The 18,355-nt window shown below is 31.9% G+C and overlaps 1 protein-coding gene across 5 annotated transcripts in view; it reads right to left on the reverse strand.

The window, feature by feature from the left end:
- The window catches only part of LUBEL (Linear Ubiquitin E3 ligase), a 220,522-nt gene that overhangs the window by 95,880 nt on the left and 106,287 nt on the right, over positions 1 to 18,355 (reverse strand). For all 5 annotated transcript variants that reach the window (XM_075356534.1, XM_075356537.1, XM_075356532.1 and 2 more), the window contains 5 exons: positions 15,742 to 15,827; positions 14,227 to 14,340; positions 13,939 to 14,148; positions 12,837 to 12,935; positions 9,400 to 9,663 (listed from right to left, as the gene is read on the reverse strand). In XM_075356534.1, the coding sequence (XP_075212649.1) occupies positions 9,400 to 9,663; positions 12,837 to 12,935; positions 13,939 to 14,148; positions 14,227 to 14,340; positions 15,742 to 15,827 (773 nt within the window). The remainder of the gene's footprint in view (positions 1 to 9,399; positions 9,664 to 12,836; positions 12,936 to 13,938; positions 14,149 to 14,226; positions 14,341 to 15,741; positions 15,828 to 18,355) is intronic.

The following is an 18,355-nucleotide window of genomic DNA, read 5'->3' on the forward strand; positions in this document are numbered from 1 at the left end:
ACGGCGGATTTTTTTCTACGGGGTTACCTCAAAGAAAAAGCCTACAGCAACAAACCACGAACACTTGAACAATTGAAAGTCAGTATTGAACAAGCTGTGTTAAATATCCAGCAACAAACTTTGAAAAAAGTTGCAAGAAACGCTGTAAAAAGAATTGAAGCTTGTATTCAAGAAGATGGCGGCCACTTCCAACATTTACTCTAAATGTAAGGTAATGGATGGTAATAATAAAAATTAAATTTACATTTACACATGCCTTTTTATTATTTCAATACCTACCAATATAAGGTTGGGTTGCGTTTTATACGGGACATCCTGTATTATTGGTAACAGTCAGAATAAAAGATTTATTTATTTAAACCGTACTGATGGAAATACCAGCATTATCATAGCTAACCATGACTCAAAATGAACAATATACTTAAATTTACTTCAACCCTAAACAACTCAAGTGTAAGTAGCTTGAATTTATAAAATTTGAAGTTAAAAAATGAATATATTGTACACAAGTCATGATACCAAAGAAAACAGGGGCAGATAAATGCGAAGATACAGAACAATTAGTTTAACTAGTCATGCATCAAAAATCTTAACTAGAATTCTATACAGAAGAATTGAGAGGAGAGTGGAAGAAGTGTTAGGAGAAGACCAATTTGGTTTCAGGAAAAGTATAGGGACAAGGGAAGCAATTTTAGGCCTCAGATTAATAGTAGAAGGAAGATTAAAGAAAAACAAACCAACATACTTGGCGTTTATAGACCTAGAAAAGGCATTCAATAACGTAGACTGGAATAAAATGTTCAGCATTTAAAAAAAATTACGGTTCAAATACAGAGATAGAAGAACAATTGCTAACATGTACAGGAACCAAACAGCAACAGTAACAATTGAAGAACACAAGAAAGAAGCTGTAATAAGAAAGGGAGTCCGACAAGGATGTTCCCTATCTCCGTTACTTTTTAATCTTTACATGGAACTAGCAGTTAATGATGTTAAAGAACAATTTAGATTCGGAGTAACAGTACAAGGTGAAAAGATAAAGATGCTACGATTTGCTGATGATATAGTAATTCTAGCCGAGAGTAAAAAGGATTTAGAACAAACAATGAACGGCATAAATGAAGTCCTACACAAGAACTATCGCATAAAAATAAACAAGAACAAAACAAAAGTAATGAAATGTAGTAGAAATAACAAAGATGGACCACTGAATGTGAAAATAGGAGGAGAAAAGATTATAGAGGTAGAAGAATTTTGTTATTTGGGAAGTAGAATTACTAAAGATGGACGAAGCAGGAGCGATATAAAATGCCGAATAGCACAAGCTAAACGAGCCTTCAGTAAGAAATATAATTTGTTTACATAAAAAATGAATTTAAATGTCAGGAAAAGATTTTTGAAAGTGTATGTTTGGAGTGTCGCTTTATATGGTAGTGAAACTTGGACAATCGGAGTATCTGAGAAGAAAAGATTAGAAGCTTTTGAAATGTGGTGCTATAGGAGAATGTTAAAAATCAGATGGGTGGATAAAGTGACAAATGAAGAGGTATTGCGGCAAATAGATGAAGAAAGAAGCATTTGGAAAAATATAATTAAAAGAAGAGACAGACTTATAGGCCACATACTAAGGCATCCTGAAATAGTCACTTTAATATTGGAAGGACAGGTAGAAGGAAAAAATTGTGTAGGCAGGCCACGTTTGGAATATGTAAAACAAATTGTTAGGGATGTAGGATGTAGAGGGTATACTGAAATGAAACGACTAGCACTAGATAGGTAATCTTGGAGAGCTGCATCAAACCAGTCAAATGACTGAAGACAAAAAAAAAAAAGTACACAAGAATTAAAGAATTATCATATCATATCTTGATAACACTGAAATATTGATAAAAATAACATAGGAAAAGAAAAAAATTATGCATATCAATGATTAATAGTTACAGACAAGAAATTCCCTTAGTATAATAAATAACTCTGAAGCAGGAAGATCTTATTTAACCTACGTTGAAATCTTTAACTATCTGTTTCTTCCTTAAACAAAGTTGGTGAGTGATTATTAATTTTGGTGTCAGCTAATTGTACTTCAGTTTCTGGCAAAGCAAGACAGTTTTGTAAGGAATACAGTTTAAAATGGGAACATGTATTTTGATTACATCAAGCTTTATAGCATTTATAATTAACACAGGTTACATTTGATATAAACCATTGCATAAATGCAAGTAGAAGATACAAGGGTCAATAAATTCTTAGAAAATCCAAGAGATGAGGCTCATAGTATCGAAAATGGTTTGCTTTTAGTAAGTCTCATTTGTTGCTAGAAAGCAGTTAAAGTTTTAATTGAATCAATCATATGGTTTCATTTTCATAGTCAATTGAAGTAACAAGCAATTGTTTTAGAAAAATGGAAAAAAGTGAGTTTCAAGTGATGATTAAACACTTATATTTAAAAATAGTGAAAGAGATCAAAGCTGAGTTGGATGAAATTCATGGCACATCTGCTCCTGTGTTTGCAACTGTTTACAATTGGGTAAATGAGTTTAAATGTGGCTGTACATCCATGAAAGATGAACATCGTTTGGGACATCCAGTGGAAGTGACCACCCCTGAAATGACTGACAAAATTCACAATATGGTTTTGAGTGATCGACAAATCAAAGTGTGTGAAATTGTTGAGGCCACAGGCATATTGCAAGGTATAGTGTTTTCAATTTTGCATGAAAAATTGGGTGTGAAAAAAATTTCAGCAAGATGGGTGCTGCGTTTGCTCTCAGTGGAGAATAAATGCAATTGTGTGGTCAACTCTGAGGTTGTTTTGGCGCTTTTTCATCACAATCCTGACAAGTTTCTGTGTTGATACATAACTGTGGACGAAATGTGGATACACTACTACACTCCAGAGATAAGAAACAGTCAAAACAATGGGTTTTTAAAGGCGAACAGGCTCCAAAGAAGGTGAAGACAGTGAAATCAGCCTGCAAAGCGATGGCCATGGTTTTTTGGGATGTAGATAGTATCATCTACACTGATTATTTGGAAAACAATAACTGGAGAGTGTTATGCATTGTTATTGCACCAATTGAGTGAAGAAATCAAGAAAAAATCCTCGTTTGAAAAAGAAAAAATCCTCTTCTATCAAGGCAATGCACGGGTGCACACCTTTGCAGTTTCAGTGGCCTAAATTTTTTTTTTTTGTCTTCAGTCAATTGACTGGTTTGATGCAGCTCTCCGAGATTCCCTATCTAGTGCTAGTCATTTCATTTCAGTATACCCTCTACATCCTACATCCCTAACAATTTTTTTTACATATTCCAAACGTGGCCTGACTACACAATTTTTTCCTTAATTCCTACTACATCCACATTTATCCTATCCATTTCCCTTTTTAAATTTTCTAGCCTACCAACCTTTTTTAAACTTCTAACATTCCACGCTCCGACTCGTAGAATGTTATTTTTAATTTTCTGGTGACCCCTTCCTTAGTAGTCCCCACCCGGAGATCCGAACGGGGGACTAGTTTACCTCCGGAATATTTTACCAAGGAAGGCGCCTCCATCTTTCTATATGAAAATGCAGAGCCCCATTTTCTTGGAAAAAAAGCAGCTGTAGTTTTCCATTGCTTTCAGCTGCGCAGTACTCAGAGGACTGAGTGATGTTGATATGGCCGTTTAAGTCATTCTGACTCACGCCCCTAACAACTACTGAAAGAGCTGCTGCCCTCTTTCAGGAATCATTCCTTAGTCTGGCTCTCAACAGATACCTCTCCGATATGGTTGCACCTTCTGTCCAGCTACTCTGTATCCCTGAGCACTCAAACCCCCTCACCAACGGCAAGGTCTCATGATTCATAGAGGAGGCCTAAATTATGGAATTAAAATTTGAATTATTACAACATCCACCGTGATGTTGTCATCACGGTGGCCCTCAGTGATTTTTTTATTTCCAAACTTGAAAAAATGAGCCCGTCGAATGAGGGTCATCACCTAACAGATGCTTATTTTGAGGATCTTCTGAAATTCTTCTTTTTGGACAGCTTAAAAAAGTTGGAGAAACGTTTAGAAAAATGTACAGAGTTAAAAGGAGATTATGTTGAAAAATAAAAAAATCTACACAAAATAATTTGTTTTTCTATCTTTTTCTAAGGACTTATTGAACAACCCTCATAGTACAAGTATTTCAAAATACTAAAGAGCATTTGACACCTATACCAACTCCTCCCATTATAGTTAAACATTTTTTTTGTAGTATGGATATTTTTACCTTCTCTACAGAATCTCCCTCCCAATGAATAACATAAAAAGAAAGCAAGGAATGAATAGTAGTAGAATAATATAAATGAATTTGAGAGAAATGAATCTTACATCAGCTCTATTAGTAAATAACATTCAGAATCTCAAATCATTTCTCATCCTTGTTAATCGATTAATTAACAATCCATTAACAAGTTACTGTTACTTGTAATATTTTTTTTTGAATTACATAAAATTAATTTATCGACTGAAAACCACACTTTTATTCAATTGAACAGATTAAAAATATCAGAGCAAAAACTTTGAATATATTTGATTTGATATCGGTAACATAAAATGTTGGATGTAGGAATTAAGGAGGATTATCATTCATAAAGATTATGAAAAATAAAGGCTCTAACATTGAGCTCTTAGCTTGTAATGTTTTCTGAATTGGAGGAGTCAATACTGAATATTCATTATGTGCATATATATGAACACTTTGCTTATTGATCCCTTAGGTAAGACTTAACAAATTTAGAAAAGTTCTCTAACATCATAGTGATCCAAATTAGAAATTAATATAGAATTAATATAGAATGATCAAGATCAAAAATTTTAGTCAAATTTAAAAAAATTGCAGTGGTCTTTAATTTAGCTCCTAGGCAATTTAAAATGCTATTTGCAAATTGTCATGTATTGAGGCAACTGGAATTTTCACTGAATCAATGTCTTCACTGAATTTTAAAAAATTCTTGAAATTGAAGGACAAATTGATGAAGGCTGATAATTTTATAAATGTGTTTTTGACTTTTTTTAAAACAAATTATTTACAAAAATTTTAAACAATTAGAAAAAATTTCTTTCTGAAAGCTGTTATTAATAACAAATGCTAAACTAACAGATATACACATATTGTAGAATTCTTTAAAACTTATCATTTCTTCCAAACGCATCTAACAAAGTTTATTTTTACAATACATGACCATAGGAAAGATCTGTTCCCTAGAAACTTATTTCAAATAAATACTTTCATTGGCTGAAGGAATAAACAAAGAGGATATCCATCAAATCCAACAAAGTTGGGAATCAGACTTGGGAAAGAGATGTAATAAACAATAGAAGAAATATTAAAAAGAGAAATTAATAAAATAATTGGCAGCACTTTTGCCAGAAATAAGCTTATTAATAATAACTAGAATTTCTATTGGATTATTGTTTTATTTAGAAGATGGATGCTCTTCCTTCTCACCGTGGTTCATGCAGTTTGACTTTATCATCAATAGAAGAGATCTTATTTTTGAAATTCTATTTCTTAACAGCAACTAAAATTTACTAAAAGGTATTTCAGTGCTTTTGAAAATAAGCTAAAATTTACAATTTTGGGTCTTTTCAAGGTCAACCAGTTGCATGAAATTGTAAGACCTGGTGTAAAACAGTTCTCATGTTTATGTAGTTTATATCTATCTTCTTTGAGTAAGGTTATATCATTTAGAATATTACGGAAGGTGTTCAAAAGAGTATGTCTCACTTGGGTAATTCAGTTTATCCAAACACAATACTCTACAAAGAAGCAAATTCAAATCTATTTCATGTTTTGTAAAATTTTCTAATTTCATGCTTTATATTATTTGATTAAAAGAAACAAGTAAATAGTTACAATGCAAATACATTGTGAGTGTTTTATGATCAGAGAGACCTGTATTGTAAAAGGGAACCTACAAAGGAGTTGGCAAATTTGAAAGAATATAATTTGAGTCTTGCAGAATTTCTTTATTCATTTTTTCTCGGGCAAACTACAAAATGTTATCAGCATCCGGACATAATGTAACTGTAATAAACAATACCAAACTTAAAAATTAAATAACAGCTTTTTTTTTTGTCTTCAGTCATTTGACTGGTTTGATGCAGCTCTCTAAGATTCCCTATATGTGCCAATCATTTCATTTTGGTAAACCCCCTTCATCCTACATCCCTGAATTTGTTTTACATATTCCAAACATTGCCTATCTGCACAATTTTTCCCATCTATCTGTTCTTCCAGTATCAAAGTGACTATTCCAGGATGCCTTAATATGTGGCCTATAAGTCTGTCTCTTCTTTTAACTATATTTTTCCAAATGGTTCTTTCTTCATCAATTTGCCACTACAACTCTTTATTTGTCATTTTATCAACCCATCTGATTTTTAACATTCTCCTACAACATCGCATTTCAAAAGCTTCTAATCTTTTCTTCTCAGGTACTCTGATCGTCGAAGTTTCACTTCCACATAAAGATACGCTCCAAAACATATAATTTCAAAAATGTTTTCCTGATGTTTAAATTAATTTTTGATGCAAGCAAATTATATTTCTGACTGAAAGCTCATTTTGCTAGTGCTGTTCAGCATTTTATATCGCTCCTGCTTCATCCATCGTTAGTAATTCTATTTCCCAAATAACAAAATTCTTCTACCTCCATAATTTTTTCTCTTCTTATTTTTATATTCAGTGGTCCATCTACATTATTTCTACTACATTTCACTGCTTTCGTTTTGTTCGTTTTTATTTTCATACGGCAGTTTTTGCATGGGACTTCATCCATGCCTTTCTTCTAATCTTTTTTACTCTTAGAACTACTATATCACCAGCAAATCATAGCATCTTTATCTTTTCACCTTGCACTGTTACTCCAGATATAAATTGTTCTCTTTAACTGCTAGTTAAGAACTGTTAGTTCTTTAACATCATTAACTGCTAGTTCTACATAAAGATTAAAAAAGTAACAGGGATAGGGAACATTCTTGTTGGATTCCCTTTTTTATTACGGCTTCTTTCTTATGTTCTTTGATTATCCCTGTTGCAGTTTGATTCTTGTAAATGTTAGCAATTGTTCTTCTATCTCTATACTTGAAAACTAAATTTTTTAAAATGCTGAACATTTTATTCCAGTCCATGTTACCGAATGCCTTTTCTAAGTCTATAAATGGTATGTATAACAGTAAACATATATGATTAACAATTAAAAATGCACAATGTCACAATAAAAGATATTTCTCATACACTACAGCATAGGTGTAAATGCCTATGCCATATACTAAGGCAAAATAAAATCTCAATGAAATAAAAATAGCAAAAATCTAAATTAAAACAAAAAATTTACCATTTAGCATATGCCATATGTCAAATATACAAACACATAAAATTAACCTTAAAAATGTACAATATGCTGGTAAAATAGTAATCTTTTGAACACATTATAAAACACTACAAAACAAATTACAATAATTATTAAATATTCAAATACAGAAGCATGGCCTTAAAAATAACAAGACACTTACATTGTCATATTGTTTCCTAAAATATTTTGGATATTAGCCCCTAATTTAAATTTCTGATGTAATGCAGCATAACAGTCTACAAGGATGTGGTGTAGCTTTAGTTGGGAGTTGCAGCGAACACAAACAGGTCTGGGAGGAGGAATAATTAGAAGGACCATTTGTTACCAGAAACATATTGAATGATTAACACAGTAAATTCAGAGTCTCCCCGACATTAAAGTTTAATGTGTAAATAGGTCATCAGTGTAGATGAGAAACTTTCTTTCTCTGCGATTAATACCTATTTTTTAACCCAATTTATCCATCTGTTTACAATAACATCATGTGGAATGTAAGATGCACATGATGAACCCTTGAGATGCATTGACCAAAATAAGAATACTGTAGATCACTCAATGTCGTCAACTTTCTGGTCAGATGAAACACTACCCTGCAAAATGGGTATACCTCAATTAAATAAAGTGTACAATGAGGAATGAGCATGTTAGCACAAATTTCAATAACCTCAACGCAATCTGAGTTAAAACACCCTTGAACAGATGCTTCCAAAATTATAGTTCTGCTCCAAATCCCAAAAATCACTTGATCAGGTAATTCAGCAATACTATAGAATCTCAAACAAACCAACAAATTTAACAAATAGTTAAATTCAAATTAACAGATTGTAACTTGATAGAACTAACATTTTCATAGGTCTTACTACTAAAGAGTAGACAGTATCAACCCATTCATCTCCAACTGTACAGTGTAACCAACTTCTCACATACTACTAAAACAGTGATAAAAAATTAATCTCAAAAAGTTCTAAAATCCCATTTCTCTGATACTTATGCCATTAATACGTTTATTAAATAACGTACATGGTACAATATAACTTATATAATATGATATGGTATAATATAAATTATAATATGAATACTAATTTAAATTTAGGTTTCTGAATAAATTTCATAGTTTGAATTAGTTATAAGAGTATAACATTGATATCTATCTACAAGGATAACAGTATGCATATAGGTTTCTGTCTATGACATCTCAAATGTAATTTTGTTAAATTGTGTGATTTATAGTAGAGTAGTTCTAATTAGTGTTTGTAATGATAAGATATTAAATAATTTAACGTATTAGGGACCTGTTTTTACTATTTAATATAGCTAAGTTTTATTATTATTGTTTGTTGTGGATGTTCATTGCTAAAAGTTTACTATAAAAACTATGAATTATATATTAATATACAAATTTTAACTCTACATTGTTTTTGTTTCTTGTGTTTTTATCTGCATTACATGATAATTTCTGATATTTTTCCTACAATTCATAAATTAAAGAAAATCTAAATCATCATACTGAAGCAAAAGAAAAATTTTAATATTACAATTAAATTTTGGTGAATCTATATCTTTTAAACATGTAAGTAACAATATTCTAGTTCTACATTTTTCATGTTTAGCCAAATAGTACCTTGCACTTTAAATTTTGATTAGAGCTGAACATTTTAGTGCTAAAATTTTAATTATTATTTTTGTTTCTGCAGCATCTAAAAACAAAGTTAATATTACAAAAAAACAAAGTTTCCAAATCATTTCAGTGAAAAGAGAGAGATTACAAAACTCGAAATATGCCCTGCAGGAAAGTACATTAAGCACAGGAGACTCAAAAAAATATAAGCTAATCTGTATGCTCAGTTTCTCCCAATCTGTTTGTCATTTATTTGGTCATGTTTATTCCAGAAGATAAACATTCAAATAAATAATGAAGAATACCACTAGTAATCAGTAGTGTACAACTACATGAGATTAATTAAAAAATCATAATTCCAATAAACAAATCATCTTATACTATTTGAGAATACCTTTTTCTGTCGCTGTTCAATGCACTCTGTGACTGCAGCCCAAACATTTCCATTATGTTTTCTCAGTGCATCTCTAGCTTCAGAATCAGAAATGGTTCCCACTGTATTCTCTTTTCGTTCATGGCCATAATTTGTTGCAAGTGTTACTACTGTATCGATCATATTGCGCCAGTTGTCAATCAACCAAGATACTGGATTGCCTTCACCACATTGATTTAAAGCAACACCCAAATCATCTGCTGTAAAATTATGTTCTTCTGCATCCTATAAAAATGATTTAAATTACCAGTGATAGAATAAAAATTTAATAGTATTACTGTAAAGAATGATACAAACAAATGTAATTATCAAGAGACATTTACCTATTGGATAAAATAACCTGCATAATACACAGTATAAAAAATGAATATTTTTATGCCTTTTATTTATAAAATTACAATGATAAATTGCATTCCTTACATCCTGACCCCAGTAGGGAAAGACTTGTGAAAATCCCGGTTGCCATACTACCCCCTCTATTCACAGCGCTGATGGGCTTTACTGGAGGTTATCTTTTAGACCTTCAAATCTGATTATATATCACATCAATCTGACCTCTATAGGGCTGCCACGATGCAAATCCCTCAGCAGATATTTCCATCAGTGGGATTACTCAAATTTACTTTGTCTTCGTATTAAACGTCTTCCAGTTTCACTCATCTACTATAATTTGTATCTCTCTCAACTAATCAATAAACTGTTTCACGGTAGTGCGATCCCCGCACCTGTCTCTTATACTGAAGGATATAAAATTTGCCATTTCCCATAACTAAATTTCAAACTAGACTATATTATTTTACCTGAAACATCTAATTTGGTTCTCTATTTCTCCCCATGCACCTGTAGATAAGTTGGCCTATCTTTTTGGTATAATAATATAACTGGTGCTCAGTGGCAAGTATATCAATAGGCTTACAGATGCAATAACTGTAATGACAGCTGCGATAACAAGGTCTGTCTTGCGAGAGACAGTTCTATACCCAACAATCACTGACAGTAATAGGAGATACTGGGGTTTAAAAATATATTCCTATAACATTTATACATATTTGGTGAGCCCAGACAGGTGCAGCATACAACATTACAGCTTCACAAACACCTTTTTAAAGCATACACATAGTTCTAAAATTTAATTCTCAATCAAAATGGACTACTTTATGAACAAAAGATAGCATCACACGCCTTCTTGGCGACATATTAAAAGTGCTCCTTGAATAAAAGATTCTCAACAAGGATAACAGCTAGATACTTCTGAAACAGGACATATCTAATTCGATGACCTGCTATTGGTACATGAGCTCAATGTGTAGTAGCTAGTCGACCCTTGAGCAACAACATGCAGTTTCCTCTGGGCTGACCACCACCTTACTTATTCTGTTAACTCCACAACTGTAATATCAAATAAAACTGGGCTGCTCTGAACTTGATCTGACTCCACGAATTTCCTTCCTTTAACCAGCAGAAGCCCATCTTCCACAAGCGATGACACAATACCCACTGAGTAATCTCAACTATATCAAAGAGTATAATTTAACAACCCAGAGTAAAGAACCTTGTAGACAACCTTTGGATAGTGTTTTTCCTACCAATGAGCCGCAGTCTTAAAGAATGATGTCTCAATTGCTAATGAACAATCAACTAACTGAATAATACATTAAACTCATTTTCTGTGCAATCATGCTTCTGAAGCTGAAATGGGGAATAGGACCATCACAAATTATTAAAAACCCCAGATATATCCAAAAAGTCACCTAAAACATATTGAGATTCATTAGAAGAAACAATGTATGTTAGTTTAAAAATAGCATCCTCTGTGCTTCTGCCTGGGTGAAAACCATATTGATCATCTATCCACAATTTCCTTGAATTCAACCTATCATTAATACAAAGATACAGAACATTTTCAAAGATCTTTCCTATTATTAGTGGAAGCATCAGAGGTCTGTAAAAAGAGCTCATGGTGAGGTCCTTTCCATCTTTAAATAGAAGTTTAAGTTTACCTTTTTTCCAACAAACAGGGAAATAACTAGCAAACATCATTCTATTAAAGATCCTGGCCTTTAATAGTTAAACACAAATTGTGACAGAATGGACAAGGAGCTCCACAATGACTCCATCAAAACCTGGGGCTTTATTACCAGAATTAAAAACCTAACAAACAAGAATAAAGAAATCAACTGTCGTACCTCAGCCTCTGTAATCTCTAAAGATAAAATAATCAGAGTAGAAGTTAGCAACTTTTTTTTGAACTTGCATTTTATACGAGGTTTCATTGGTTTTGACATCAACTGACAGATCATTTAATAGAATATTAAAAATTTCAGCTTTATTAGAAACAACACCTTCCTGGGTCGAAAGAGTTGACAAATGTCTTTCTTATGATTATGTCCTACGTCTACGTACACTATACCCCATGAGACTTTTTCCCTACTCCCTAACAAAGTAACGCCAAGAATCGTTATTAGATGTTCTCACTTTATGCAGCTATTAGTTTTTAACATTTGAATCTCTCAGGGAGTTGTATCTTTGAAATCAAAGGTGTGAATTAATGATAAAATGGCAGAGCCATATTAGGTAAGTTGATTCCTATTGACAAGTAAAGTTAAACAGTGCTAGGTGCAGCTTTACTATATTGTGGATACAGGTGTTCTTTGGTTGTTAGGTTTCAATTAACCACACATCTCAGGAATGGTTGACCTGAGACTGTACAAAAGACTACAGTTCATTTACATTCATACATATCATCCTCTGAAGAGGTGGTTCCAGAAAGGCTAAACAGAAAAAGAAAGAAGTGCAACTTTAGTGCATTTCATAGATATACAAATGCACAGGTGCTTTAAAAATAGACAACTGAATTACCTGGAAATAGTCTAAGCTTATGTTGTATAAGTTAAAGTTCCATTTACCAACAATTTTCAAACTATATATCCGAGCACTTTTGGAGTTGTCACTCATCATCAGGGATTTCCCATAAGATGCTAATTCAAATTTAAATGTATAATCATATTTAAATTAAAAATTGTTATGTTTATAATAGTTGTAAACATCTTATGGACATGACGTTATAGTCTTACTGACGTAAAAATTAATTTTATTTCTTGACGACCGACTGTTATAAGCGTAACAATTTTTAATTTAAATATGATTATACATTTGAATTAGAATTAACATCTTATGGTAAATCCCTGATGAAGGAGTAATGGCTCCGAAAGTATTCAGATATTTATTTATAAAATTGTTAGTAAATAAAACTTTAATTTATATAACTGTATTAATACTAACAGTGCCAAATGCTTAGTAAATTAAATCTAAGCTTATATTGTCTACAGTCTCAAGTTGCAGAACGTTTTAAATAGGTATTAGAGAGTTAAAAGACAACTTTTACAAATTATACATACCCTAAGAAGTTTCACCATCTCAAGTCCTTGTTTTACTTGTTTTTGAACAAGTGTATTGAAATATTCAGGAGGTTGGGAACCAGCACGACGACCAATTTGCTGAAAACATTAAAAGATGAAATTAATTTTAAAAATTGAAAAGCCAAGGATGTAGTTTCTACATTCCATCATTACTAAATTAATTGCATTTCATAGGATTATTGTACAATAAAAACTGAAAATCACACCTCATTCATTTAAGGTAAGAGGAAGAAGGATAAAAAAGGTAATTAAAAAAATTTTGGGGATAAAAATTCAAAAAAATATACATGTACACCATTTCTAGTTTTTTTTTTTATGATAAGAGATTAAAAAGAGATTTAATTTGACATTAAATTTCATGTCAACATAGTTATCAAACCCACTAATATAATTAAATATATATGCTACATGTTAATCCCACGTATGATCTACAATTAATAAAAAAAGTTTTAAAAAAATTATTTTATTCACACACACTTATTCAAATCATTTTTTCAAACAAATTAATTGGCAATTAGTATGCAAGTGATAAAATGTGTTGATTGTTAATCTACTACTTTTCATATTTTTTTCTTACCACTTTAGAAGATAAATTAATGAAACATGTCTTATAATTTTTAATACAATTTTTTACTGTATAAATTCAAATTTTTATCAAACAATGAGAATAAAATTAAGTAAACTAATGGAAACTGGTTAACACTTACATAAACATTATGGAGAGTGCAAAACTTTACTGGAATGATATAGTTTTTATGCAAAATCAAAAAATAAAAAAAAAGTTTTACAAAAAAATTAATCTCTTACTGAGCTTGCTTGCTCTTGTTTAATGGCTGCCAGAATAAACAGAACATTATAATACCAGTAAATAAACTGGTGATGGTTCAATGATATTTGTAATATATAAAGTGCTCTGTACACAATACATCATAAAATCTTAATACGTAACTTAACCAATATTATTAAAATGTTAACTACTTTAACAATAATACTGTGGGTTTATTTTGAAGAATGTTTTAATAACAAAATTATTATTATTGTAAAGGTTTTATAATTTAAAAGTAAAGTTTTAGTCATCCACCCTGGAATCATTAGTTGCAGGTTCAGAAGGACGTCGACTCATCTGAGATTGGCTTCGACTTCCATTCTCTCTTTTAATTTCTCTTATGTCTTTGATCTCTCCCCAAACAGAACTTCCATTATCTTTTTTGATGCTAATATCTCTAATGTCACTCCAAGGTAGGCTTTCTGCACCTGGACTCTGACTTCGAGGAGGTGTTAATGGTAAACTCTGAAAAAAAAAACAATGATTCACTCTTCTCATAATTATATTAAGAATAAAAATAATTGTATTTAGCAGTGAACTTACCTGACTATCACTAGTTAGAGATTGTCTACTAAGAGATCTTTGAGGAGGTGACCAAAATTCATGATCAGCTAAAGACGTTGCACGTCTTAATTTTGGTCGTATAACTTCATAAGTCTATACAGAAAAAACATACAAATCAACTAATAGCAAAAACAATTATAAACAACAGTTATATACAGATTAAACTGATGATTAAACCTAATAACAAACTAATTAAGGTAATCAATATAAAGTCAAAATATACAAGTTGGTTTCAAAGTGGAATTTGCTGTATAAGTTGTATCGATTCAGTGATAATGAGGAGTCTTGTAGTGCCAGAAGTCTAGGCTTTGACAATCAGCCAAATGATATTGAGCAGTTTGCTCAAGAACCTGCATTCTAAGCTTTTCTGACAACTGAAGTGAAAATTTGCATTACACTAGGAAAATCAGCTTCTAAAGCATGACACTAAAGTTATGATGAGCTGACCCAGAATTTGGGAGGCATTTCAGACTAAAGGATGACAGAAACGTTTTGGCAAACAACAAGAAAAGAATTAGACAATTTGTTTATAAATAGTGGTTTAGTTATTCACCATCTAGAAAATTGTTGACATCACCTGGGCATTATTCTTCATATTGTTAAATATTTTTGACATTCTCATTGTTGTGTTTGTTTTATTTGTTCTCATTGCCTTCTAGCATAGTTGTGAAGGAGTCTTATCACAAGTGCTACTAAAATCTCTAGATACAGCCTTTGTTGGCACATGCATCACCATAAAGGGTAATTTCAAGAGTTTGATAATAATTTTCCCAGTTCTAGTAAACTTCTATATAGGCTTTGTTCTAACTCTAATCTTCAGTCGATGGTGAAATCATACCCATCATGTATGATTCCTTCAGGTAGTGATGTGTATGGCTCAGTGCAGTTGAGTGGTTTAACTTACACAGGCCAAAGCCACAGACTGTCATTTATGCGAGACTAATTTGTGTACAGGTGCTAAGCACAAAGTACAGTTCAGTTTCTTTTAAACCAATAAATGTCTTTTTTCCAGATTCTTTAACTTAAAGCAATAATTAACAGATGAATGGAAAGGGATTTTTTAATTCAATCACAGCACAAAGTGCTTTACTTCCGTGATCTTTTAATCAAACTCAGTAAGAAAAACAATGTTTGTTCTTAAAATATTCCATGAAAAATTAACGTCATTTATTTATCTACGCATATGAACTTTGTCAAAACATAACAACAAATTGAAAAAAAAACCCATCATAATATATGCATTGTTCCTTGAGAGGGGATATGGGAGCTGTTAAGCTGGGATGAAAGCTGTGCCAGACTTTACCATAGAAAGCTGTTGGAGGAAGCCAGCTTCATAAAAGAGAAAAAGCCAGGCAGGACCTGATGATATCATTTTACAATATTCAATACTTAATAAATATATTCTACTACATTCAAACATCAGTCAGTGAAAGAAAAATAAAAAAAATTATTCTTTTTCCAAAAAATTAGAATGAAATATTTAACAAAACTTACTTGTGTTGATATTGTCTGTGGAGGAGGTGATGTCCCAGTTGAAGCTACAGTTTTGGTTTTGATATCAGGGACACTTGGAGCCCTTCCTTAAAAGAAAATAATATAAACATGAAAATTCAAAAAAAATTTCAGAAATTAATAAAGTAAAAATCTTGAATTATATATGCCTTTTTTACATAATGAAACATTTTATGAAATTCATATAAATCTCATAAATCATACTGCTTTCATAATAATTCATTATATAAAATTTTATGTATTGAATTTTTTTACAATATTTTCATAATTAAGTTGAAAATTTTGACATTATCAATCATTTCTACCTTTATTGCAAAGAATACTTTTTCAGATTTATTACTAAAATTTTTACTAATTAACATTTTGTTTATTTAATAATTTTGCTTTAAAATTTATGTTAAATTTTTCATAAAAATGAGAAAAAAACTATAATTATCAGTGACAAAAGTTAAGTTCAAATCATATTATGGTATTAACAAAGAATAAATTAAGCACAGAAATGTTATACATAGACTTGTAAGATTCCATTTTTTTTTTTTTTTTTGAAGAAATGAGAAAAAGAATTAAGTTATGTAGAAAAGTATTTGTTTAATTACCATAATAATAATTCACATGCCAATATTAAAGGTTATTGAAATATTTTTTGTTTATTTATACATCAGCAATAACAAGCTGAACTTGACAATAGTTACTGGAGAATGATACTGAATTTTTCTGAAGTGTAAAAAATGTCATATCTGATCAGGACTTGAACCTGAAACCTCCAGCTAAAAGAGTAAAGTTTTCTATATGATAGTTTTGAAGAATATGAAAGTAGTCATTATTAAAATATAAATAATGAACGTAAAAAATTGAAGTATGGTAAGAATACAATTCATCCTTCACCTGAAGAAATTAAAAACAATCATGCTAATAAATTTCAATCATTTTGAAAATTATAACCATTAACCGAAAAGTTCAAGAGACCATTAATTAATGACTGAATTATTCATCTTTGTATATTTTCTAAATACAAATACAGAGAAGCATTCTACAATATTTTATAATGGTTACTTCAGTTAATTGAGGGCAGGTAAAGTAAACTTGGTTACTGGCCATACACTGATTTTCTTTTTTTCCCCCCATAATTATACACACTTGGTTCATTCTGTGGAAAAAACTAGAGCATTAATACGTAATGTTCCTTAAAAATTTATAAACTTGGGCCAAAATTTAGCCCAAAAATTTATCATTAATGAGATCCAAATATTACACAACATCTAGAAATTTATTGAAAAGATTATTTTATATTTTATTACAGAAAAAAAGAGAAATGATAAAAGAATAGAAAAACCACCCTTGTCGTAATGAAACAAAAAGGCTAGCTAAAAAAAAGACATCTTACACAGGCTAGTCTGCAGAATCACTTGATGGGAAGGATGGACTTGAGAAAACTCACAGCAGCATGTAGGAATGTAGGTGAGGAAGTCCTTCCAGTCCTACAAACTGTTAGGAGCAGAGGTGAGGTTGAGGCAACAGTTGATTAGTTCTTGAAGCTGATGCAATAGGCCTTCAAAGAGGCAATGCCATGAAAAAGGGAGAGAAGTGGCAAACTCCCAAGTCTACTGGTGGATAGATCACAATGGAGGCCAGTATAAAGAATGTCTTAAGCTTAAGAAAAAGGTGCAATGCACGCATAGCAGACTGGAAACTGCGGACAGCTCTGCAGCATATAAGACTTAAAAAAAAACATTGGTGAGTGCCAGCCAAGATAGTAAGGTGTGTAGCTGGAGGCTATGTGCCAGGAAATCAATCAGGAACCTGGAGAAAGTTGATGAGCTGGAAGCCTGATTTATGAAACACGAACTTGATGATGGAACTCATCCTTTTGGGAAAGTTAGTGAATGCTTTGTTCCTCATGCTTCTTGGGAGGAGATATGAAGGCTTTAAGGCTGGGATGAAAGATGTGCCAAACTTTACCATAGAAAGCCAGCTTCATAAAAAAAAGCCAGGGAGGACCTGATGGTGTCCTGAGCTAGTTGCGACTGTGCTTCCTGGTTTTGCTGCTTATATCTAGGGTGGAAGGTAAGACTGTAGTCTGTTTTATGTTGATGTTGAATGGAGTACGGATGGGGAGTGCTTATCCCCCTTCTGGTAGTGGTGGGCTTGCCCTGCTGAAGCTTTGCGCCATTCTATTCTACCAGAGTCAATATTTTTGATCCTCACAGGGAATGTCCCTTGAGTAAGAGTGTCTACACCCTTACTGCTATGTGCGTACCCTGGGATGTCAGTATAGCGGGGTTAGGCAGTACTTGACCCTCAGCCCAGTTTAAATCTGTGGGAGGTAACTGAATGGGGGAACTAAGACAGTATCACTGATCTGGGGTATACCCAATTGCCTCTCCTGTACCTTTTGACATCTTGACCGACAGTAATTTATTTAAGGAAATATTTTTTCCACAATTTCTGGATCAGAGGATTCACATAAAACCCTTGTCCTGGAGAGCTTTTGGATTCACAGGCAAAAAAATGGAAGAATGTTTTGTTCAGTGGTACTGAAAAATGAGTCAAACTAAGTTTTGGCCAAAGGGTGGTGAAGTGATGCCAACAAATTTGG

Source organism: Lycorma delicatula, chromosome 2 (assembly GCF_047948215.1).
Source record: "Lycorma delicatula isolate Av1 chromosome 2, ASM4794821v1, whole genome shotgun sequence".
Classification (NCBI taxonomy): domain Eukaryota; kingdom Metazoa; phylum Arthropoda; class Insecta; order Hemiptera; family Fulgoridae; genus Lycorma; species Lycorma delicatula.